The sequence below is a fragment of the Alligator mississippiensis genome, chromosome 3, assembly GCF_030867095.1.
Source record: "Alligator mississippiensis isolate rAllMis1 chromosome 3, rAllMis1, whole genome shotgun sequence".
NCBI lineage: Eukaryota > Metazoa > Chordata > Crocodylia > Alligatoridae > Alligator > Alligator mississippiensis.
In genome coordinates, this window is record NC_081826.1 from 260,881,951 (window position 1) to 260,908,409 (window position 26,459).

The following is a 26,459-nucleotide window of genomic DNA, read 5'->3' on the forward strand; positions in this document are numbered from 1 at the left end:
AGGGGCAGGTTTGAAAACACTGACTTTAAATAAACATGCCTGTAGTAATTTATATAAAGGTAAATTACTATGGGTACCCATAGACTTAGTTCATCCAGAATTGATGCATTTTACCATTTTTGAAACTAGTGTAACTTTAACACAGGTAACTCCATAAACACACTTTTAAACAGCAGTTTTGTACTTACTTATATATAGTACAAACTATTCATGAGGCATAAGCCAAAAGGCTTTTGATTTGCCATATAGTTCATTGGGCTGGGACCCAGCGGAGTCAACATTTCAAACCATGGTGATCCCATGGTTCAGCACTGCTCAAATGTGTGTGCGTTCTGGATAGCCCTCCCCACAAAGGATCCACGTGCTAATTATTCCCCATTCATGACTTGAACCAGGTGTTATTGTCATGAGTTCTGGAATCCTCCAAAAATTTATATACAAACGAGGCACAGGGGGACCTGGTCTTGCACCACCTCATGGAGGGCAGGGCCACACTAATCATATGTGACAAGTTGTTGCGGGGGGGGAGGGGGAGGGGGAGGAAGTGTATGGAGGGATTCTGGAGGAACCATTTGGGTCCCTCTTTGAGTACATTTGCCAGACATTTAAGGCTGGTGAAGAAACAGGAATAATTGGAAATGGGAAAGAAAGGTGTAGCTCAGCTGTGGCAGTGAACAGGAAGTAAAAATATATTCAGTATAGTGGCTCAGTATGATTTGAAAAAATTGGTGCTGAGGGGGACTATGCTTAATGTGCACTACCATATATTTTACTCAGATGAGCTGCACTAATCTATCCTTGTGGTAGGATCCCATCACCGCCCACTTCTGCCTTCTGCCATGTTCCAGCTGGAATGCATCCTTCAGTTGCAGCAGGGCCCCGTGGATCTGGCATCCTTGTACCACGCATGACTGGTCTTCATGGATCATGGCACCTAGGACAGATTTAAAATGCTCAGTCAAGACTTTGGCCAGCAGCTTATAGTCAAAGTTTAGCAGTGTGATAGACCTCCAGTTCTTCAACTCTTTCCTTGGACTCTTCTTGTGCAAGAAGGTCACAAGGCCCTGGTCCATTCCAGCCCCTAGCCGCCCCTGCTGCAGTTGTTCTCAAAAGAGTTCCAGCAGGTCAGGGTCCACCAGGTCCCAAAAGATCACATAAAACTCCTTGGGCCGTCCGTCCAACCCACCCAGGAGTTTTACCATTGTTGAACCTCCAGAGGGTCTACTTGACCTCCTCCAGTGTCCACTCCTCCAGCTGCTGCTGTTCAGCTTTTCTGAGGGCCTGAGTTAGCCCCTGCAGGCACTGCTGCATGGCCCCTGGGTCCTGCTGTTGTGCGGTGTCGAGCTCTCAGTAGAAAGTGGTCATCATTTCCAGCATGCCTTCTTTCGACCGGTGCTCTGCTTCAGGCACGTCATGGGCTTCTTTTTGCTCTTCTTTAGCTTGGAGAAATAAGCAGACCACTCTTCCCCCTCCACCACCCACAGTGCCTTAGCATGGAAGATCTTTTTCCTGGCCTCCTCCTGGTACCAGGCACCAATCTGGGCCTTCTCTTCCTGCATGTCCTCCCTCACATCCCAGTTTGCTGCCGCCTGCCTGTGCAGGTTCTGTAGCTTATGGGTCAGGCACTCGTGCTGCCTTCTGTGGAAGAAAGCTTGCTGCTTGCCGGCCTTCTGGAAGTAGACCTTGGTCCTTCCTTTGATACTGGTCCATCACTCTGTCTGATTCGGATACAGGATCTTGAGGGTCCTCCAGCCTGCATAGTACTCTCTGAAACTGTGCTGGGTCTTTTCATCTTCCAACAGGCTGGTGTTTAGCTTCCACACCCCTCTGCCCCTTTCCAGCTGTGCTTTCATTTCTCCCTGGACTGTGAGGAGGCAGTGGTCTGAGAAACATACAAGCATGGAGCAGGCTTCCTTTGCCCTCTGCCCCTTTGAGGGGAGGACAAAATCTATCCGGGCCTTGGTTCCCCCTGCTGGGTCCACTTGGGTGAAGTTCTCACTGGGGCCTTGGTCTCCTTTCCTGGTGTCTACTATGCTGTGGTCTTTGATCAGCTGTTTCAGTAGCCTGGAGGAACTGTCTATGCCTACCCACTGGGTGCTACTGACTCTGTCTTCCTCATTGATGATGCAGTTGAAGTCCTCTGCAATGATTACTGGCTGGCCACTTGGCATTGTTAGGGTCATGTTTTCTAGGAACTTACACCTTGCCTTTACTTTGGCTGGCGTGTACACACACAGCACCTTGAACTCTGTCCCATTTGCTTCCATGGTGGCTTGCAGTAGCCTGCCTGCCACTATTTCTCTGTGCTGCAGGGGGCGCATAGTGTCCCTTTTCAGCAGGATTGTGACCCCAGTAGCCCTAATGTCATCCGACCACAGGGCTGCCCCATGCTGCCAGTGTTTGGAGAACAAAGAGCTGCTGGTGTTACTGGGGAGACCGCATTCATGCAGGCAGACCATGTCTGCTTCTATCTGTTCCAGAGTCTGTATTACCTGGTTCCATTTCCTTTTCCCTAACAAACTTCTCACATTCACAGAAGCAATTTTAAGAGTTTTCATTGTTAAATGGGGTAGTTAAAGTGAAGAGGGCTGGTAGGATTTCAGGTACCTCCTTTCTTGTCTCAATTTCAAGTTTGGCTTTCTTTTCCTCACTCTCTGGATCTTGTTGTTTTACCTGCCTGGGCCTTCCCTTGGATTCCCTTGTAGAGCTCATCTTGTTGTCCTCTGTTTGTTATTTTCTTCCTACTCTTGTGCGAGTCCACTTGTACCCCTCTAGGGGTTCGAAATGGGGAGAGGTTTCTTGGGTTTTCTCTTTCTTCCCTTCTAGCTCCTTCCTTTTCTGTAGTTGCTTTCTCCCTGGGCTTAGGTCTTCCTCTCCTTTCTCTTCTGATTCTTTCTTTTCCCTCTTTCACTCATTCTCTTGTTCCATGGCTGACCCTGTTTTATTCCTTTTCAGTTCCATTAACATCTCAATGCTCCTTAAAACTGACTCAGAGACAGGAGTGTCCTCTAGCCCTGGGGGAGGGGTTCCTCCTCCTGTTCCCACAGAATTCCCATCCTGCTCCATGTTCTCCTCACTCTCCTCTTCTGAACTATCCTGAATTTCTGACTCTGAGGTGAAGGACTTGAAATCCTCCTCCTCCTCTTGTTTTCCCATGTACTCGCCTGTCTGCAGACATTTTCTGAAGAGGTGGCCCTCCTCCCCACAGAGGTTGCAGTGTTTCTCTTTGTTGCATTCTTGGGGTTTGTGCCCAGTATGATGGCAGACAGCACAGAGCTCTATTTTGCAGAGCTCAGGTGCCCCTCCTGTCCACATTTGTGGCACAGTTTGGGTTGGCCTCTATAGTAAATCAGGCCTTTGTGTGGTGCCCCAGGTACAGGGAGGCTGGCAAATGCTGCATTGCCCCAGAGCTACTGGGGTCTTTTTTTAAGAATACTCTAGCAATCCAGGCCTCAGTCCATACTCCTTCTCCATCCTTCTCCTCCTCTATTGTTCTCACCTCCTCACAGTGGCTGCTTAGCCAGAAACGAAGGTCTGCCTCATCTATTTTTGTTGTGCTCAGATTAATCTTTACAATTTTCTGTCTCCACTGAGTTCCCTTTGTGTCTCCCCTATAGAAAGCATAATCCTTCAGCTTAGGGTCCTCTCCCACCTGCTCCAGACATTTCCAGAAATGCTGTCTGGCTTCAGGGCTCCTGAGTCCCACCACCCAATCACGGGAGTGCTTTTGCTTCCATATGTAAATCACATTCTCCTTATTTACCTGGAGCAGCTCTCGTAGGACTTTCCTGTTGAAATCTTCTCTTCTCATGCCACTGGGGAAATACCTAGTTTGTGAATCATACCTGGACACCTTGAAGTCCATGGGGAAGCCCCTTCTCTTTGTTTTCACTGGTCCTGGTCCTCCAGCACTCGTGCCTTTCTTTGCAGCATGTGCATAGCTACCTGCCATCTGCACCTCCTGGACTGAACCTGGACTTGGAAAAAGCCTATAACAGAGTGTCACACCGTTTTCTCTTTGAGACGCTGAAGTGAATGGGCTTCCCGCCAACCTTCACTGGCTGGATAAGGATTCTATACACAGACATTAGTAGCGAGGTGCTGGTCAATAGGTTCCTGAGCACACAGATCATGGTAGAGTCAAGGGTCTGGCAGGGGTGCCCAGTCTCCCCATCTTTTCATCTGCATGACTGAACCCCTGGTGCAGCGCATCAGGCAGGACCCTGGGATGCATGGAGTCCGGATCCCTGGAGGAAGCAAAGGAGAGACCAAGGTCCTGGCCTGCATAGACAACCTGAACATCCTGTGCTGGAATAAGTGTGCTGTAGAGAGAGACCTGTGGCACACACAGGTCTATGAGGTGGCAGCAGGGGCCAAGCTCAACGGGAGCAAAAGCACCTGTCTGACCATGGGTGATCTCGGGGACCTGGAGTCCCTAGGGGTCTCAGTCCCCCATGAGGGGGTCAAGATCCTTGGGGTGGATTTCAACCCCGAGCTGAGTGGAAGGCTGGGGAGAAGAAGGAGGCCAAGATTACTCAGAGGTTGAGTCTGTGGCATGCGCACCGCCTCTTCATGGGGAGGTGCATGGCACTCCATGAAGGCAGTGTTGCTACCACTACTTCTGTACACCACATGGGGCTTCCCTCCCTCCCCCCCACAGAGTGTCACCCACAGAATCCAGAGAGCCATGTGCGTTTTCTTCTGAGGATCTAGAATGGAGAAGGTGGCAAAAAAGACCCTATACAAAAAGAAATGGGCCAGGGGCAGGGGGGTGTCAGACATCCACCTGTTCCTACAGGCACGGTACACAAGCCAGCAACCAAAACAGCCTGTCTTGTCAAGTATTTTACAGGTCACCTCCTGAGACTGTGGGGGTGTACACTCCAGCCGTGCACCATGGAATACCCCTGGTTCTACAGTGTGCTGGACGAGTTCTGGAGTAAGTACGGGCTACAGAAGGAAAGCCCAGAGACCATGTCCAACCACAGGAAGATACAGAAGGCAGTCAGAGACAGAGATAGACTATTGACCATGGAACTGCTCTCTGACGATGACTGCCAGGCCGTCTGGGATCAGAACTTCCACAAGGACCTACGTAAAGACCACAGAGACCTGAACTGGCTCATAGCTCACTGTGCACTCCCAGTGAAGGCATGGAGGCACAGAGTGAGGTGAGAGACTAGATCCAGCTGCCCCAGGGAAAGCTGCCGAAGTGAGAATGAGACCATCAACTACCTCCTGTGGCTCTGTCCCTATGCCAAAGGAATGTGGGAAAAGGTAAGCCAGCTTCTGGAGTCAGGTTGATGACAAGGGAGGTGGCACTGTACAGACACCTGACTAAACATATCAGGGGTCCCTAACAACCCACTTCAATCAGTTTGTGTCCTGCCTCAGGAGCGCCCTGTGGCAATGCAGGAACCTCCTTTTGTACAGACAGGCTGAGCTCAAGGAAAGACTGTGTTAAAATGTTTCTGAGTGAACTCCAGTCCTACTACCAGAAGTCAGTGGGAGAGGATGGAGAAAATACAGCCAACTGTACCTGGAAAAGGGATATGTGGCACAGGCTGTTCAAAGACCTCTGGGGAGGGGAAGTCGAAAAGGAAAATGGAGAGGACAGCGATGCAACTGGACCTGGAGACAGCGAGGACAACAGGATCAGTAGCAGTGGAAGTGACAGCGACATCGAAAGTGACAAGGACTGCGAATGAACTGAGATTGTAAACCCAAACTGGGGCTTGGACTAAGGAACTGTGATTGGGTTAGGGAAGGGCAGTTGGTGGGTGCGTGGGGGCGCAGAGGAGTGGGTGCATTTATTGTAACGAGTGCGCGGGTTTCTTAATGCGGTTTGAGGTGTGTGATGGAAAGTTTATGACAGAGAATTTTATACATATATATTTCCCCTCCCCTCCTCAGAAAAGGTAAGTTCCCACCAGTATTTTTGGCAATAGGAGAAGGTGTCAGAGCGTGTTCCAGTCTCTCCAAGTGCTGGCCTGGTATTGCAGTACATCCAGCCCTGGTGTTCATTCTCTTCCAGGGGAACAACTGCCCATTGTTTTTTAAGGGTCTCTCTTTCTCTCTCTCTCACGCACACACACAAAAAGGTTTCTATCCATGCTTGCCCAATATGGGCAAACACATATTTAATAGTCATGCTCAGTGTTGACTGCATTTAACCAACTTCATAGTTGGTTTCCATTGCTTTCCTTCGGCAGCAATTTAATGATAGATAATGTATTTAATGAAGTTTTTTTGTACAGAAATGTGAGATGCAGTGCGTTTTTTCCTTATGCTGATTAGGGGAAAAAACACATCTTGTATTTGTGTATATATGGTATTTCAAATTAAGGTTGTATGTTTGTCTGCTGCCAGATATGGATGTACTTAAAGCATGTGTGTTAAAATTAGGTATATGATTAAGTGCTTTATTAAATTTTAATTAAAGACATTTAATTATGTAAGTACCAGTTGCTATTCCATAGATAAGGATGGATTAACTTGCACTTAAACTAGAATTAAATTGAAAATCTTTATGCTACTTGCTTTGGTGATAATTGCAACATTATTGTAATATTTTTGTTCCCATTTTAAGTTTGTTAAATATGAACAGTAGAACATATTTGCACTATTACAGTACTCTCTTAAGGCACCCAAATGTTAAGTTTTCTCCTTAGTGACACTATACAATAACCATGCAATTATAATTACGTACTGAATAATAGTCTTTGTAGAGCTAGGGTAGATTAACTGATTTTTTTAAAAGCCACTGGATGTTTTTCATTTTTATTTTCATGCTGTCAGTACAGTTGGGAGTTAAAAATGGTCTGACTCAGGGTACCGCATGTCTTTATGGACCCATTCCTATTACAACTTAATTCAGATTAATTTACTGATTTACTTGCCAGTTTTCAGGTAACTTGCTATATATTTAAAATTAAATCAAGCTACTTTTTAACTTCCACATTTTCTAATGCAATATAAAATATATTATTTTTAAAGAAAAGATTTAATGTCTTCCTGTCGCAGAAGAGCTTGTTTTTTTAGAAGCTTTAAGACTATATCAGCAGAAAAGAGCTGTACTTGAACAACTTTAGCTAGTAACCTGTCTGAAGTGGTTAATTCTTTTGATTCCTAGAAGACCTCACAAGAAGGAGTAAACCTGGGTGGATGAGTGACACATCTGCTTTTCCAACTTCACTTCCAAATAATGACACATTAAGTAGTCACAGTCGACAGAAGAGATCAGTAAGCATTGAACGGTTTGTGGAGACGCTGGTAGTAGCAGACAAAATGATGGTGGGATACCATGGTCGCAAAGACATTGAGCATTACATTTTGAGTGTAATGAATATTGTAAGTTTGACCCCTCTATATGTTAACATAATGAACATGTCATTTTAAGGATAGGCAGTTATGTAGTGAGAAATAATTGTGATTTATTTTACAGACTCATTAAGACTGATTTATAAATAGCTTTTAATTAGATGTTTTAATAATTGTTCAGATTATGAAATTATATTTTGCTGGCTAATGTTTAAATACAAATGAAATGAACAGTGTTTCTTGTCTGACTTTGTGTCTTTTCTTATTTTCTGGAGGTCAGGTTGCCAAACTTTATCGTGATTCCAGTCTTGGAAACGTTGTGAATATTATAGTGACACGGCTGATTGTTCTTACCGAAGATCAGGTATGATAAACTATAATCAAATAAACCTTTTACCCTTAAAATACAGGGTACTTCAATGAGTACCATTATAGAATCCATCTAATTATTATTTGGAAAGCCTGCATTTTAGTAAAACCATCATCTGTAAGCTTTTACTATTTTAAGCAAGTTTTGAGTAGTTTGAAGGAATATTTGTCATATCTTGTATATATTTATTATTTACATTAGGTGAATATTAGCTTACTTTTGTGGTTTGCAGTGATGGAAACTTAAAATTGCAATTTTGTTTCTAGTTCTGTATTTTGATAATCTGCAATTTTTATATTGACATAATTGTTATTAAAGCTGTAACTGAAAAAAATGCATATTCAGTAATGCACAAACTAAACTCTGGGTTAGATTTTACAGAGATAAAAATTGGCAGAAAGAGATTATTCCTAGAAACCACTGCTTCTAATTATAGTCCCATTTTAGTCTTCAAAAGTCTTAACAACTGACCTTAGTAATTTGTTTGGAACATTTCTGGTATGCATGTTGTATTGCAGCCAAACTTGGAGATAAACCACCATGCAGACAAGTCCCTCGATAGCTTCTGTAAGTGGCAGAAATCCATTCTCTCCCACCAAAGTGATGGAAACACCATTCCAGAAAATGGGATTGCTCACCATGATAATGCGGTTCTTATTACTAGGTATGGTTTACTGCAAGTCTTGTGTTTATTTTATTTTCTTTCTATAGCTTTTTTATATTTTCATGTATATAGAACCTTCAATTAAAGTAATTTAATGGGTAGGTAATCTTACGAGGGCAAAAAGATAATAGGTTGCTTGTCTTGCATATATCAGACTATTAAAATATAGATTAAAATTTGGAAAGAAAATGTCTAAAGTAACTGTACTTCTCATGACTGCTCCAGTTAACAAAAAAAATCTTACAGAAGAGTTGATGATTTTGCTTGAAAATATCATCCTTTTTATAGTTGAACAAAAAATTCTTGAACTTCTGGGGGGAAGAACGAAAAAAAAGTGTAAGAAAAACATAGGTCTTGTTGGTATTATATAATGTTTTCTGTGCAAAGAATTATATGCCAGATCCCCAGCTGGTAAAGATCAGCGTCACTCCCTTTATGTCAGTAGACACATGCAGATTTTTGCAAGTTGAGGATTTGCCCTAGTATTTGTTGCTCTTTGTTGCACTTAATTATGAAGAGAGACTGATATTTTCAACACCCATACTGAACCTATTTATATATAAATCAGCCTTGATGTAAATACTACTCATATTATAAAAGTTTCAACACTGCTTGCTCAATAATTTTGCAATTCTGGTAAATATCATTGTATTCCTTTTTGCCTCCTATAGTTTAAAGCAAAAAAATATTATACTTTACTAAGAGGTTATATTCAAATAACATGGTGTGTGCATCTGTTTCTTACAGACTGTGTGTTTTTTTTTAATTAAGGCAGTGACCCCAATATTGTTGCATATAACTAAGGATCCTTAATTTCCCTATGATAGATGCCCTTTTTTAGAAAATTTATATTCTACACTTGTTGCTTATGTGGAATATCAATGGAGGTTCTGTGCATTGAAACAATGTAGAACAATCACCTCACAAGTTAATTCCTTACTGTAATTTATTCTAAAAGGCATGATATGTTGAAAAATATTAAATAAAATATTTAATTAAATTATTAAATTTATTTAAATATTAATTATTAAATTAAATATTGGAACTTTTAAAAATGTATAGAAGCACAGCAGGAAAATTTTAAAGACTCTAGGTATTTTTATGGAATGATTTTTAATGCAAAATGCTTTTCTATCAACATTTCTTTAATATGTCATAGGTAGATGTTAATACCTACTTTTAATGAGCACATGCAGTAGTTAGATTAATACAATAAACTCCAAAGTAATTGAATAAGTTGTCTTGGTGTGCTGGGTCAAAAATCACTTTTAAAGATCCCTCAGTACAGTATAAAATTCCATTTTAGAGCCCTCATCTTACAAAAACGTGTGTAAAAGTTTAACGTTATGCATGTGTATAATTCCATTGATTTACCGTGGCTGCTCACAAAGTTAAGCAAATGCCTAAATCTGTTTACAGTGTAAACTTCTGCTAACATAGTGATGTCACTCAACTGTAAAGAGGTGTGGTCCTGGACCAGTATAACTGTGCTAGCAAAAGCACCTTAACTTGTTTGCTTGAGTCAGGGGTGGCCAACCTGTGGCATGTGTGCCACAAGTGGCAAAGGTATCCTCTGTGTGTTGCACACAGCAGACTGGGGAGGGAGCAGGAATGCAGCGGCAGCTTGAGGAAGGAGTAGAAAGCAGAGCAGCAGATTGGGCAGGCAAAGGGGATTGGAGTGACACTTAGGGAGGTCATGTGACTTAATTTGTGACATGTCTTCCAAAAAGGTTAGCCCCCTGCTGGCAGAGGGGGTGGCAGTTTTACTAAACTGGCACAAACTACTGCTGTTTTTAATTTCATTACTGTATCTAAAAGAGCATGTTGCTGCTCTTATAGATCAATATTCCTCTTCTGATAAAACACTGCTATTGTAGATGTGGTTGTAGTCAACTGCAGATCCTGGGCCTGAATTAGTGACAAAATTTCCTTTGACTTCATATGAGTAATTCTTACTTATTTTAATAGTCCCATTCAATTGAATAGTATTACAGCAGTGGGTAAAAATTGAAATCAGGATTTACTCTCCCTGAAGAAGCTGACATAATTTTATGCTATGATCAGGGATTCTGAAGAAACCACACATTCCATCCTAAAATTAATTATATTTGAATTTAATTAAAGTCTTATGTCTATAGTATTTTTTATTTTAAATTATTAAGTCATTTTCTCACCATTGAGCTGGCTGAATATAAGTTATATTAAGCAAGGTGCAATGTTTGCAGGTCAATTTCACAGATAGTTTTGGGTTCACCAAAATTATTTTTTTGGTGAATAAACAGTTTGCTGAAAAGTAATTGCCAAGTTATAGATGAAATATCATACTTGAATTCACAGTCTCTATTTGGGGGCTAGCACCAATCAATTTAAAAGGATATGAGGCATTCTTTTCATATGATGGTCCCTTATTGCAGTTATAAAAAAATTGCATGTTTTTGTTGCTATAATCAGTCTTGGGAATGTAGTTTTTGCTTCTTCAGTGCTGCCAATGTTTATACTATAGGAAGAGGAACGCTGACTAGAAAGAGCATTTCCTGGCAACATTATAGCAGCAAACTACCTTACCCTCCTTCAACAGAGCTGGTGAGTCTCTGAGGGCACAAGGTGCTAAAGCCCCTGGAATCAATAGGAGCTAAGTACTTTAATGGGATTTTGTCTTAAAAATAGGTAGGTAATATGGCATACACTCTATATGTATTAGAGGGTTCCAGGATAATGGCTGACTTTACAAACATGTACAGCAGTTATCTAACACAGTGGGATTAGTTGATAAAGGAATTTTACACATTTACTCTGCCTTTGATTGCTCTTATCTATGTACTGCAGAACTGTATAAAAGTATTTTGTTTTTTCTGGTTTTGTCAGTTTTGAACAATATTACTAGGTATTAATTTTTTACAAGACTTCTGCTGAACTAAAAGTTAAACAAGTGAAAGCTGTTTTTTCTATCAAAAAAAATGTAAGTTCCTTATTGTAAATTTTATTCAAATCTTTTTTTTTTGTCTTAGGCTACATACAATATCTTTATTCAGTGATTGTTTCAATGAAGTCATTGAAAAGAAATATTAGTAATGCTAGGATACTTAGCTGACAGGATTCTGTAGAAAGTTGCTGAATATCAATAGAGTAAAAGTGCTTAGAAAATGTATTTTTTCTCTCCCCAGCGTGACTTTGATTTTAGGGAATGATCTTTGAATCCTAAAACCTTTTTCTTATCTTAAAAAAATAAAAATAAAAAATAGGCTGGACACTTGTTGGAAGTCTGTATTTTGTCTTTGAATATGAACAGCAGTGGTATGTGATATAAAGACAAAATTTAGTCCTTACGTTTGGATGTCACACTGTTGGTGTCGCAAATTATATTACTACATTGCTCAGTGGTATAGAACTGGGTAAGGGTTTTTGAATCTGTATACAAAGAAAAACTCAGACCTACCCATTTCCCTTTCCTCTTATGATTTGGTTCTCATATCTCTGTAGCTTTACAGCACCCTCCTCCTAGCAGTCTCTTGACTGTCTATGACTGACCACCTGCTTCCTCACCTCTTTGTGAGCCTTAAAAAATCATGTACTTTGTTTCCTTTCCAAATATGAAAATTTAGTTGGTAAAATATCCATTGTTCAAGGTGAAATTATTTTGTCATGGCAGACCTAACTCAACTAAATATGAAACATTTGCATTTCAGTCACTCTCTTCTTGCCCTTAATTTTAAAGGTAGTATAACATATTTTTTGATCATTAAAACTGAATGTAACTTTATCTTCCTGACAACTTTTTACCATTCTTAAGTCTCCTTATACCATGGTTAATTCTATAGAAATAGAGTTTATAGACAAGAACATTTCTTGTCTTGCACACTTTTATAGAAAAGAAAGGAGGCATAAAGTGTCCTCTTCCTCCTTTGCAAAAGCTACCTGCTTCTTAGGCTATGGGGCCATAACAAAATACAAAGATTTATACTGTGTCTTTCTTTCTTTTTTTTTTTTTTTTACTTTTACAAAGTAAAAAATCTTTAAAGAAAAAATAGGTTTTTATTAAAGTCTGGATTTATAGCCTGAGACCAATAACTTGTTTTGTCAAGATACTAAATAGCTGTTTTTCCAAATAACATATATGACAGACTGAATAAACTGCTCAGGGAATGAATCTTCTCCTGTCAGGAGAGATCTGCATCTAATTTTACTTCCCAGTTTGGTAGAAGACCAAAGAAAACACGTACCCAATAACCCACGCAGAAGAGAGTTCCAGGGGGAAATGGAGATGTGTGTGTGCATCTCCAAAGGGGCAGAATTTGGCCCTTAAAATTTAAATGTTTTAAACATTTGAATGAAGAAACACTTCATTCATTTAAAGGGATATGTTTATTTAAAAGACTCAGTGCATGAAATGTCTTTTTCCATTGGTAGTATCACATCTGAAGATTTTATCTTGAAAATGAAAAGCAAATCTATTGTGTTTTGCAAAAGTATGATCACAGTGGCCATGTCTTCCTGAGACGCTACATCGCAGTGGTGAGCTCTGGTGATATGGCATCAGCAGGCACGAACCATGACACCACTGGTACTGTGCAGTAGCAATGAACTACTGCACAGTAGCTCATTCCTACTGCACAGTAGGGTCGGAAACTACCCATGCGGCGCTGGGACTGCATTGTACCGGCACTTATTGAGCAGTCCTTTAGTACTTGCTAAAGTGAGTACTAAAGGACTGCGCAGTAACAGTTGCACAGTTGGCCACTCACGTAGACGTGCCCACTCCTTTGTGTAACAGAATCAATTACAGTCACAAAGGAAGTAAGACTTTTTTTATCTTGTGCAAAAAAACTGAGTTAGAGACGGTCTCTCTCTCTGTGTTCACAAATTGTACTGACATGGATTTGGCCTCTGAAATTAATATCCTAATGTTTAGAAATTTGGGAATTTCGTAATGTTAAAGCAATTGAAACACACATAAATGATGAATTTATATATAAATTCTTTTTTCAATCCTGATTAACACCATAATCCTACTGAATTAAATAGTACCCCATTTGTGAGGAAGCAATAGTTAAATAATAGTACTTATAGCAGAATATGCTTGTATTATACATATGAACAAAAAACCAGGTGCATAATGTATCTTATAATGAGTAATCCGAATAGCTTTATAAAGTTTAGTTTATACAGTTTTCAGTAAAACTGGATAATGCCATATATAATCTATTCTGCGTATTTTCTAGTTTTAAGTAGCTTACATATATTATGTTTTAATAACTTACATATTCATCTTTGTGCAAGATGCATTAAATAGCCCTTGAGCACTTATCTCAACACTTTTCTGTACTCTTGCTTTTCTTACTACTACTGTTCTTATTTCTCATTAAATATATTGTTACAGAATATATGAGACATACTGGTTGGTGACAGAGGTAGTCTTCCTTGGCACTGTCAGTATCCACATGAGAGGCATTAACATTGTCATGTGATTTATAGTTGTGGATTTTTCAAACCTTTTCAAATAGTGATAAATTGTAGAGAACTTTTCATGGTTTTTTTTTTCATATGTGCGTAAGAATTATTTTACCCCATCATGGTACACTGAAGGACAGATCCACTGTGATGAGACACTTGGAAACTCTGTTCCATTGCTCAAGGACACTAATAATGTAGACTACAAATATCCAAGGGAAATTTAGTGGGAATAGAAGTTAATGATTCGACACTGTAGGAACTAATTGTGCCATCAGGGAGCATGGGAGAAGCTGCAGGGACAAGATAAGCTGAAGAACTCAGCTCTGTCTACATGCCTGCCTGCCAGCAGCAGAGCATACTGCTCAGAGTGGGTAGCACAGAGATAAGGTGACCACCCATCTCTAACTGGGTGGGACAGTCTTGAAATGGGAACATCAAGTCTCAGTCCCGGGCTGCATAACTCCAGAATGCATTTGTCCCAGATTTGCAGTGTCATGCAGGGGTCTGGGTTTTCTGTTCACTGTGGAAATGGTGGGTTTCCCCTTCTAGGCTGGCAGAGTTCCAGCCTGCAAAGAGCTGAGGGGAGGGAGGTGCAGGGGGCGCCATGTGCATGTACTAATGCACCTGGGCAGGAATGCAACCCCAGGCAGAGCTAGACAGTAGCTCTGCCAGCTGCTTCCAGGTAAGTCTATGGGGGGGGCGCAGATTGAGACACCCATGGTAAGGGAGAGAGTGGGTAGGGTCGGTGGCTGGGACTGGAGCTAGGGGTGCTGCCCAGCCTGGATGGTGCATGGGGCCCAGGGCAGGAATGTGCAGCCACAGTGCCCCGAGTGGGACAGGGCTATGGGTGGCTCATCCAAGGGGTAGCAGAGGTGGGGGGGGGGTGCTGCAGCTCCCTACTGCTGTGCACACTCCTGGGGAGGGGTAATTGGGGGGCACATGCCCCCTAAATTTGTGTGTGGGGCAGGGATGCAGGCTCAGGGCTCCCTGCCCTGATGCCTTCCCCCAGGAACCTCACCCCAGCCATGCTGAGATGGTGAGGTGCCCCCTGCCTTCCTGGCAGAGTGGCATGGAGTTGTGCTCCTTGCTGTTGCCAAGTGGGCAGGGGGCACCTTGCCATGGCAACACAGCCAGCACAAGGCTCCTGGGGGAGGGCAGCAGGGTGGGGAGCCTGCAGCAGGCAGCCCACGTTCACCGTTACCTCCACGCCCCCATGGGCTCCACTCGACTCTGCTGTGGCTGTACAATCAGGGGAAGGGGGCAGGGCATGTGTCCTGCCTGTCAATTTGGAAAAGGTGGTCACTCTAGCCAGCAGGCAGGGGAGGGTAGCAGCGGCTGAAGTTTACAGAGGAACGGTTGGGGATGCTACTGGTCTAAGAGATGCTGCAGTAGGTGCAGAGGGCTGGATGCAGGGGGAGAAGAGTGTTTTACTTCTTACATATGGGCCGCACACTGTGGCAGTTGTTCAAGGTAAAGAGGTGGGTGGTTAGAAGCCAGGTCTTGTATTCTCTGGGTGAGTGTCCTAACTACCAGGCTAAAAGGTGTAAGGCCCCCTCCCTCTTCTCTTTGCATGAATATATGCTGGGCGATCATATTCCACCAGAGGTGGGTATAGAATCCAAACCATGAAGTGCCAAAAATGGCATTTACACTGCTACCTAATTGTCACTTAAGTGAAAGCATATTGTCCAAGTTTGCTGATGACACTAAGATGTGGGGTGAGGTGGACACACTTGAAGGGAGAGAGAGGCTGCAACTAGATTGAGACGGACTACAGAAGTGGGCAGATTTGAATACGATGGGGTTCAACATAGACAAATGCAGGGTGCTGCACCTTGGGAGAAGGAATCCACAGCATTCATACAGACTGGGGAGTTCCCTTCTTGAAAGCACAGAGGCGGAAAGGGATCTTGGAGTCATCATTGACTCCAAGATGAACATGAGCCGCCAATGCCAGACCTCAGCCAGCAAGGCCAGCCATACCTTGTCATGCATCCAAAGATGCATCTCAAGCCGGTTCAGAGAGGTGATACTCACCCTCTATGCAACACTGGGTAGGCCACAGTTGGAGTACTGCATCCAATACTGGGCGCTGCACTTTAAAAGGGATGTAGCCAGCCTGGAGAGAGTTCAGAGGAGGGCCACCCGCTTGGTGAGAGGGCAGCAAGGCAGACCCTACGAGGAGAGACTTAGGGACCTGAACCTGTTCAGCCTCAGCAAGAGGAGGCTGAGTGGGGACCTGGTGGCTGCCTACAAACTCATCAGAGGAGATCATCAGCAAATAGGAAGAGCCCTTTTCTCCCCAGCACCACTTGGGGTGACAAGGAACAATAGTAATAAGCTAATGGAGAATAGGTTTAGGTTAGAGATCAGGAGACGATATTTTATGGTTAGGGTGTCCAGGATCTGGAACCAACTTCCTAGGGAAGTGTGGTCCTCACCCCTACCTTGGGTAAATTCAAAAAGAGGTTAGATGATCACCGGTCTGGGGTCTTGTGAACCCAGCATTCATCCTGCCTGTGGCAGAGGGTCAGGCTAGATGATCTGTTCAGGTCCCTCCTGACCCTAGCTACTATGAAACTATGTGTAAAGATTAAATAAGATTTAGCCTTTATGATAGGCTAATGCATATATTTCTTGGCTTTCTGTTCTATAAACTCTTTATACCATTCAGTTGCTCCTATATTCAGGAGATCAGGAAATACTTAAGTCAGTTGTTATAATAATTATTGGATTATAACCTTCATGAAATTTTATGTTAATGGAGTTCATAGGAAGAAAAAGAAACTTGGGTTAATAAAATGATTAATAAAAGGGAAAGCTACTTCAGATACATCTTTGAAGTATGAGATTTTAAGACCAGATCATCCTCTCCTATGGCAGAAGTCATGCAAGGGATTTCTGGAGGAAGAAGATCTCTGCAAAGATCTGCTTGCACAAATCTCAACATCCCAAAGCAAGTGAAGAGGCCAACTGAGAAAACAGATGCTAAGGGGACAGTTTAAAAGCCTTGTAGATCCCAGAGATGATGATTCAAGCCATAAACGGTACTGTGTTCCACTACTGTGCAGAAGAGAGGGGCAGCCACGAGCTCCCTTCTGCTGAACATGGAAGAGAAATCAGGAATCCATGCTGAGGAGGAAGTTGTTGAAACTGGTCAGGCTGGAAGAGGTGAACTGGAATGGAGATAAACTTTGATCTTCATCCATACTATACTGTGGAAATCATTTTAATGCAACATGGGTTGTATTATGTTTTTCACAGAGCAGCTCTCCAGAGTCCCAGGGGCTATCTGTGCTTGAAAAAGTTCCTGATAGCATGGTTCTAGGAGAGCCAATTAGATGGAATTGCTGGAAATTAATCTGGTTTAGAAGTGCAGAGTTACCGTGATAAAGATAGATACCTTGGGATTCACCAGGCTTTAGGGAGAGCTCCATAGCATACTTTTTGTGGAGTAAGGGAGAGGGTTATACCAGTGTAGGCAAGCTTTTGGTCAGCTGTGCCGAAAGGTAAGCACTGCCTATTCACCAGAGCCATTCCAGTTCCTTTGCCCAGCCCATTCCACAACTCTGCTCTGTCTTCTCTTCCCTATTTAGTGTTGTTCTCTCTGATCCCTACTGGATTTGCCACATGCCAAAGTAAGTGGTTACACGTGCCACTTCTGGCACACATACCATGGGTTGGCCACCCCTTCAGTAGGCAAAACCTCTTCTCTCAGGACCACAGTGGAGGATTATCAGTGAGAATATTTCAACTGAATATTCCTTTCCTTCAAGTGTTTTTGCTGTCAGGAAAGAATGACCCAAGTTCAAAAAGAAACTGATTATAACAAAATTGTTCTTGACAATTCTTCAACTCCAGGTTTTCTCTGAAAAGTTTCAGGTGTTGATTGGCTTCAGAACTTCTTTGTTAGGGCTTTTCTTTTTTCATATGCTTCTTCCCTTAATCTGTAGCCTGGGCATGCAAAGAAGTGCTTTTGCTCAGGCCTGCTACTTGCATGAAGCCATTTCATAAGTTATCAACCCACAGTCCCTCACCTTCCTAATGAAAAGGTGTCTGATTTCAGGGAACAATGTAATGGGAATTGTGCCTGCCTGGTTCTCACTCTAGGAGGTATTGGTTCTTTAGAGCACGGCTGTCCAACTGGTAACCTTCAGAGGGTCAGTTCATGGTCCCTGGGCTGCCATGTAGCTGCTGCTCCCCCTCTCTCCTTCAGCATCTATTTCCTGCCCCTGTGCCAGGAGGTGGTGTGCTGCAGCATGGTGTGGTACAGTGCAGCAGGAGAGGTGGCAGCCAGAGAACTGGGGATGAGGCCAGGGTTGCTTGCACATGATGCAGCAAGGGGAGGGGCCTGCACACATGGTTTTCCAGCCTGTAGGTCTTGTGTCCCCTGGCTGATTAAAAGTTACACACCCCTGCTTTAGAGGGAGGGGGAAAAAAGTGAGTGTTTCAAAGGCAGGAAAGTATCTCATGGCTCCTTTCCCATGATCCCTATTTCTAAAGGCACTTAAAATGTAATGGCCACTTTGTGCAGTGTTTGTCTAGAACAGAAGCACTCCATTCTCCATGCTGCTTCACCATTATGGAATACAAAGGAATGAAGGAGAAATGAACCAACTGACTCTTGAATTCTAAAAAAAGTCTTAAATAGTTGCAGGTCTCTCACTTACTGGCTCCCCCCCACCCCACCCCACCCCACCCCCATCCCCTGCCCCACTGCTTACCATCACTTGGGCTGTGGTAGGTTTGGGTCCTCTTCCAGCCTGGGGCATGGAGCTCTGGCCTAAGTCCAGTCTGGTAGCAGCTGATGTAGTAGCTGCAGCTCTGGCTGGGTTGGGAGCAGGGGGACTGAGGTTGGAGGGGTCATCAGGTTCCAGGAGGGGAGGCAGGTAACAGGGTGTGGGTGGCAAGGAGGAGGGGTCAAACTTTTGGATTCCCCCACCTACCACCTGCCATTGATTTCCCTGCTACACTGGGTGGGGGCACACATTTAAGATGACTCCCCTAGTAATGAGATTCTATACATGAAAAATTGAAAAAAATTATCTATTTTCATGTATAGAAACTCATTACTGGGGGTTCATCTTAAATTCAGAGTCATCTTGGATTTAGAAAATATCCTCCCCCTATCAAGCAGTAAGTAGATGTCAGGTAAAAACTAAACCATTAAAAATAAAAGCATATTTCTTATGAAAACTAGTGCATCTGCTAGATATTTAAGGTTAGTGTATTGATAGACCCAGTGGTGAAAGCATAGTCACTTTTCAGTAGGTGGCTCCTTTCTAGAAGATCTCACAAAGTGAAAGAGGAGAGAGAGAATAATTTATGTGGACATTTCAAAGCCTATGCTATGGCTACTCAAATCAAAATTTTGAAAATCGGTTTTGTTGCAAGCAACTGGCTCATTGAATACTGTCTCTCTGAGCATGGGAGATCTTAGGTTCTGGATGACAACTTCCAGTGGTGTATAAAATATTCTTAGCAGTCTTTCTTGAAGTTTAATAAAATTTACAGTAAAGGCAGTGCTCCCTCATTCAGTAATTGAGGCAGCTGTTTGCAAAAATCTATGAATATCAGGCAGCCCATCCTAAAGGAACTTGACTAGGTGATGCAAGAGGCCTTGTCCTATACAGAGGCAGATCATCTGTTTCTAGGTCTGTGGGTGACAGGCTATTTAAGAAAACACTGGAAAACAGTATATGGGAATGTAAAGATATCTAAAAACTTTCCATACAGATTTCATGACAAAGGTTAAGTCTCTAGCAACACAAAGGATGTTTAAATAAAACCCTAGCAGAAGGAAAAATTTGCAGCAGAAAATCCTGTGGAAGACCTGAATAGTGTAGATTTCCTTCCTAAACCAGCACATCCTCACCATGTCAAACATAGAATGAGCTTTTGTGTATGGGAGCTTACAAAAGATGTAAAACGTGTTTCCTTTCCATCTACCATCTGCATTTTTAAAGTCTTAAAAGTGACAGAAGTCACCATAAGGCCTGATGACAGAAGCCACCATAAGGCCTGATGTTGCAAGTTACGTGTTCATGGACAATTTCCCAATACTTGTCTGAACAAGTAGACCCACTTGCAACTTGCCAGATGTTGGAAGTGTATCAAATATACTGGTTGTTCATAATCAAGAAGCATTTTTTGAGACAGACAGATTTTCCTGGCAACAATCATCCATGGTTCGCTGTGTCTGTTGCTAGGTTTGCTACTGCTATGCACTAGTATTCTCTCCTGCATCAGATTCCACAGAATGCGTCTCCAAAAATTCTTTCTGAGGAACCAGTCACAAACATTATATAGATTCATAATGATTGTTTCCAGATCATTGTGAACATTCCACTGTGGACAGATTTGTAATAAAAAAGCATGCTGAACACAAATTCAGTTTTCATTCTGGATTCTAGCATATTCTACACACTAGAAAGCCTTGTGTGGTATGAGCAAACATAGAATCTAGAGTAGTAGTTCTCAACTTTTTTTAGACTTGAGGCAGCCCTTGGAAAATGCCAACTCTTAGTTTTCACTCATTTTTGGACTACAGAAAAAAATAAAGCAATTCTTTAGTTGGAAGGAGCTCAGAACAACCACAACAAGTCGGAATGATTTTAACATTTTTACGGCCTATATGATATCTCTGGGTTTATCTTCTGAATCCTGTTTGCATACCTGTAAGTGGGTTATTCAGCTTGCTGACTTTTGCAGGTAGCTTTGCCCCCAAGGAGCACTTCAGCCTCCCAATAACACAGTCCTTAAAAGTATACACACAACAAAACAAAATAAATGAAACCAAGCCCTTCTGCTTCTTTCCAGGCACTTGAGGGGGACCCCTTTTTTATTTTGCTCCCAGCCCAGCAGCTTGGCTCTCTCTGGGAGCCAGCAGCTGCACTCACCACATGCTTCCTTCTCTCAAGCTATTCCTTCACAGGCTTCTCCTCTGGGGGCTTTAACTCTCATTGGGCCACTCCCTCATTACCAGAAAGTCCACAGTTGAATGCCCTTAGCAGGGCTACTTGACTCCACTTAAGGGAACATGCCATGCTGTTACATACCTCTTCTCAAGAGTGAAGTTGGAGACACTCTCTTCCAAATTTAGCGGCCCCATCTTTCTTGTCAAAAAAGTCCATGTTGGCATGTGTATTGCTGGATTTGCTGTAAGACCTGCAGCCTGGAGCAACTGGAGTGTTACCCTGATTCACTGAAAATGTTCTTTCCAGGTTTCTGTGAATATCACTACAGCATACGCTCAATGAGGCTGTAGTATCTTACCCATTAGCCACTGGAAGGTGGCTGGGGCACCATGGAGCCTGAAAGGTAGGTTTCTGAACTGATACAGCCCTCAGGTGTTGTAAGTGCTGTTAGCTCCTGGGACTTTGCAGTGAGGGGAATCTGCAATTAACCCTTCATCAAATCAGGTGTTGTTATATATTTAGCTTTTTCTGGCCACTGTAGCAATTCATCAATGTAGGGCACTGGGTAGACATCAAACTTTGATAATACACTTAGTTTTTGGAAATCAGTGAAAAACCAGATTGTTTTGTCAGGTCTACTAACACAGACTTTTCCAGTCACTTGAAGACTCTTCAGCCTCTCCCTTATCTAACATGCTCTGTACTTCCTTTTTCACAATTTCTTGCAACCATTCTGGTATTCTGGAGAACCCCTTTTGGACTGGACACTGTGGTTTTAAGACAATACCGTAACTAATCAAGGGTTTCCTCAGGTTTAGTTGTGGGAAGTCCTTCAATAGGGCCCTTGCCCCTATCTGCTGAGTTGTGGGCAAATTCTCTCCCAGAGTAACTTTACCAACCAAAGGTTGGACTACATCCTGCCCAATTTTCATATGTTCTTGCAAAACCTACTGAGACATTAAATGTTTCTCGGGTCTTAGGACATTCATGTGCTCACATTGCCTCCCAGGCATGCTTTATATCTATCTCCCCAATTCACCTCACAACCTTTTGCTAATAGTTTGCTTTCTGAAGACTGGAGTAACAGCAGGACCCCATCCCCTGGTTGATATACTTGGAGTCAGGCATTCCTATTGTACTGCTTCCTGAGTCTGCTGTGCAGCTTGGAGATTCTCTCAGGCAAAAGCTCCCACAAGATCCAGCCATTTCTGTAGCTGGAGTCCAGATTTCTGGATCTGCTGTACAACATATTGTACAACATTTTGAGATCTCAGGCCCTTTTTCTGCCAGACCTCCTGGAGTTCTAGTATACAGTTAGGTTGTCTCCTGTACAAGAGTTCAAAATGGAAAAATGTTGTTGAGGACTGGAGAACTTCCTGGACCATGAGCAATAGATAGGGTAAAGCTTATCTCATTTCCAGGGCTCTGTGATCATGAACTTCCTTAGAATCCCTTTTAGAGTCTGATTAAAACCCTCCACCATCCATCTGTCTATAGGTGATAGGCAGAGGTTCTGACTGGGTAGCTCTTTAAAGTGGCCCAGACTTCCTATATCAAATGGAACTTAAACATACAGCATTGGTCTGTTAATATTTCTTGTGGAAGACTCTCCCGTGAAAATGTTTTCAACTGTTCTGTAGCCACTGTTTGGGACAAGGTGTTAAGGATAACTATAATCTTCAGATAGTGAATTGTGTAATCTACCAGTAATCTACCAGTGGTGCTCAGTTTTATGGGGCGCTCTATGCCTGTTCCAACCCAATCAAAAGGAGTACCAACCAAGGGCAGAGGCACCAGTGGAGTCCAGTGCTTAGGCTGTGAGGCCACTAGTGGATAGGACTGGCAATAGTTCTTAAGATTCTGGTAGATCCTTGGCCCAAAGAACCTCGCAAGTACCCTTTCCAGGGGTTTCTTGACTTCCTGATAGCCAGCCTATGGTATGTTGTAAGCCAGCTTTAACACCTGGTTATGGTATGATTTTGGGAACCAATAGCTGGGGTTTCCAGGTCCCAGTAGCTTGGTCTTTGGCAGCCCTTATCAGGATGTTTCCCTGTAACTTGAATTGGGGATCCTAGTGTCTAGGTGAGGGTCTATCACCTTGCCATTCACCTGGGCCAACCATCTATAGAGGGGAGCAAATACGGGGTCCTCCTTCTGCCTTTGTATAAAATCAGGCCCTTCCCTTAGGGGCATTCCCTCTCCATCTGGCATGTTGCCTGAGGAACAGTGTTGCAGAATTTTGCTGAGGACCACTCAGATCACACTGGATCTCTACACCTTTGCTAGACCTTTTACCATGTCCCTTCTCTACTGAGAGGGTATCCCTCTTGACCCTTAGGTATTCCTGGTGTGATGTAGCTCAAGCTTTGAAGACCTTTGGGGTCAAAAGGTAATATCTTCTCTAGCCGTCTTGGGGCAATTTTGCATCTTTTTATCCTTCCTGTTTTTACTGACAGAGGCAACAGCTTGGTCAGTGGGCCCAAATCCTAACCCACCATTGGGTGGGAAAGGTGGCTGGCCACAGCCTCAGTCAATTCAGCCTTCTGGCCCCAATCAGTGGTTGCACTCTTATAGTTGGATATGCTCCCCATGTATGCAGGTTACATAGATGCATTTTATAAATGATAGTTGGGTGGGTCCACAAGCCTGTGCACAAATATCTGGCTCGAGTGAAAGTCCAGAAGGCCCAGGACCTGGACATCCACTATGATGATTTGGAATATGTAGACCTTCTGTTGTGGGGGTGGGAAGGCGGTGTCTCAGGATGTCAGAGACCCCAGGCCAGGCAAAACTGAAGCCCATGAGTTGGCAGCTGTGGCAACAGTCACTAGGCTTGGCACAAAAAACAGGCCAAGGCTCCCCTTTTCCTGGGTCTAATATCATCTCCTGGAGATGATCATCTTCCACCCACTGACTCTATGGCCTGACATTGCTGAGCCTGTCCCTGTTGTTCTGGGGAGTGAGGTATGGCTCCTGGGCCAAGGGCATGACCTCCACCCCACGGCTTATGCTCCATGAGTAGCTTTCCATACTTTAGAGCTGGGCTTTGCACTTGTCCATTTGTCATGCCTGAAGGCTTCCCACACTCTAATTCAATCTCTAAACAAGCCTTCAGTGAGGCAAACTGCCTGTTTGAGTTCTGTAACATGGTGTCTACAGACTCATGCCTGGGCCCCCACTGCCAATATTTGTCCAGATTGTTTTATTGTCTCCAGCTCCACAGTCTTTGCAGCTGAGTTGCAGTCTCATTTCAGCCACTGGGTGCATAAATCTACAGAGGTGCTGTGCCAAGGCTTGTGGCCAGCAGTCTGAGTGCAGTGGTTTTGCCCAGACCTGGTATCTGCATGTCTCCTGTGAGCCTCACACATTCTAAAATGGCAGACCTGAGGGTGTCATAACTGCACGTGGCCTCAGATTTCAGGACCCAGTATGTGTCCCCAGTCAGGTAATACTCTAGTTTGCAAGTCATACCTTGGGGGTGGGGCAGGCGGAGCCCTCCCACCTCAGGGACTTGCATACCTCCCTGAGGTGGGAGGGCTCCAATTCATCCACCCACCCCTTCAGCACCAGCTGGGTGTACCCAAGAACAAGCTTCCTCCACTGCCTTTCCTCACTCCCATTCTGAAAACAGCCAGCAATGGCAGAGAGCTATGGCCATTGCTCTGGGAACCTGGCTGCAGCCCGAAGCTGGATTCCCCTCCCCCCAGAACCAAAAGTGAACTTCTGTTTGGTCTGGGGTAACCTTGTAACACCTGCCCCACCCTTGGTGGGGGTGTTTAAAGGGGTGTTTAAAAACCTCCAGACTGAACTCCCTGCACTCCCTTTCCCCCTTCCTATTCTGAAAACAGCAACAGGCTGGGAGCTCTGCAGATGCAAGTTACAAAAGACACTACATTTAGAAATGTCTTTATCTGATACCTCATGCAATGAGGGGTCAGATTTTCACTCAACTGGCCATTTTTAAAGCTTTCTGCAGCCATGTTCTTGTGTTTGGTCACAGCTATAAACTGCTTTCTATGACCAGATCAGGCAAAAATTGTCACTTTTATCTGCACCCAAACTCACTACTTGCTTCCTCCTCTCAAACTGTCCTTTCACAAGCCTCCCTCTCAGCCTTATCCTCCAGGCTTTTAAACTCCCAGTGGGCCACTTCCTTATTACCAGGAGGCCCACAGCTGAATGTCCTTAACAGGGTTGGCTGAAACCTTCTAACAGGAGACACCACTCTGTTATAATATCTAACTATGCTAACATTGCATGGCACCTTAGGCATGCTTGAAAAGACCTCAGGGCATCGGGGGTGGTGCGGCACTGTGGTTGAAAATCACTGATTTAGAGCTCACGTAAGAAAAGGAAAATCTCAACTTTTGCTGGGTTGGGCTTGTGCTGTTTAATTTCCAAGAATATCATTTTGATAACATCAGTGGTATGTTCGAATAAAAACATGGGTCTTGTTGGTAGTAGGCCAGTGAATCTGGAATTCCATCTCTAACCATGACTATTATCAGCTGTTTCAGATGAAGGTACTAGAAACCCTTTAAAGGTAATTTATGGAAGAGGAATTTCCCCCTTTGTTAAGAGTTTGCTATGAATACAAATATTTCTCTCTCTCAACAAATCAAGGAGTAAGCAGATACTTTTTCAAGAGGAGAATTCTTTGAGAAGGGCTGCACTAAAATGATCATTCTTAGAGTTCTTAAGGTATTGCTGCATTCTAGAGTACACACACTGATTGCAACAGTTAATCTCATTCCATTCTGAGCATCCTATTCCATACAACATGCTAGGGCCTTTGGTTGTTGTGACCAAGATTTTAAAATCCTACACCACTTCACATATTAACCGCAAGATAAATGTTCCTTTTTGCAATCGAGGCTTTCTCTGCAAGATCCCCTAGTGGCTTTATGAATAGAAAGATTCATCTGATAAAATTTCCAGAGCATTTTCAAAGTCTTAATCCATCAAACTCTGTGTTTTGCAAATCATATATCAAACTATGAAATAGGATTTCTGCTGAGGAATTTTTGGTAGTAAGATGTAGCGTATGGTGGTTCTGAAAGAAATATGTCTTCAGATGTATCTTATAATATGGAAGAACTGTTTCTTCCTACTTTTCCTTGTTCCCTCCCTACTTTTTAATGTCATTGATCACTACTTCCTTACATGACAGAAGTATGGATGATGCTGGGCTACAGAGCAGAAAATTTCTTATATGATAATTTCCTTTTTTGTTAGCAACATCTCCTACAATTCTGTCATTCTGGGCATTATATCAATAGCCGTCAATAATTGAGGTGGCAGGTATAATAATATCTGGTCAACACCTTTGCATAAATCTTTGGAAGACTCTTTTGATGGACTACGTGAGGTTGGTGGGGCTAAGAGCTGTAGCCTGGCAACAGCAGTGAGCCACCTTTGAGGGACCTTGACAATCTGCAGAAAAGAGGCCCAGGTATCACAGATTATCACAGGCTATAGGAAATGCAACTACCAGCAAGGAATTTACTTGCTTAAGACAGTATTTCAAAATTTAACATGTAAGTTTTGGTTCAGGAACAACTTTTTGTACAAATAAATTCAGAATTAGTGTATGTGATGGCTTTGGGAATTGTAGGCAAAATTGTAGTGTAACTTTTTTTCTTTAATAAGTGGAAAATAGTTTTGTTCTTCACATTTTTGTAGGAGATTATTACTTAGATGCCTATCCTGGCAACTGTCCTTTCAGAAGTTCCAATAG

The 26,459-nt window shown here is 43.0% G+C and overlaps 1 protein-coding gene across 2 annotated transcripts in view; it reads left to right on the forward strand.

Moving 5' to 3' along the window:
• ADAMTS6 (ADAM metallopeptidase with thrombospondin type 1 motif 6) overlaps positions 1 to 26,459 on the forward strand; it is a 352,249-nt gene that overhangs the window by 36,104 nt on the left and 289,686 nt on the right. For both annotated transcript variants that reach the window (XM_019496068.2, XM_059725136.1), the window contains exons 5-7: positions 7,133 to 7,350; positions 7,601 to 7,684; positions 8,209 to 8,354. In XM_019496068.2, coding sequence (XP_019351613.1) covers positions 7,133 to 7,350; positions 7,601 to 7,684; positions 8,209 to 8,354 — 448 coding nt within the window. The remainder of the gene's footprint in view (positions 1 to 7,132; positions 7,351 to 7,600; positions 7,685 to 8,208; positions 8,355 to 26,459) is intronic.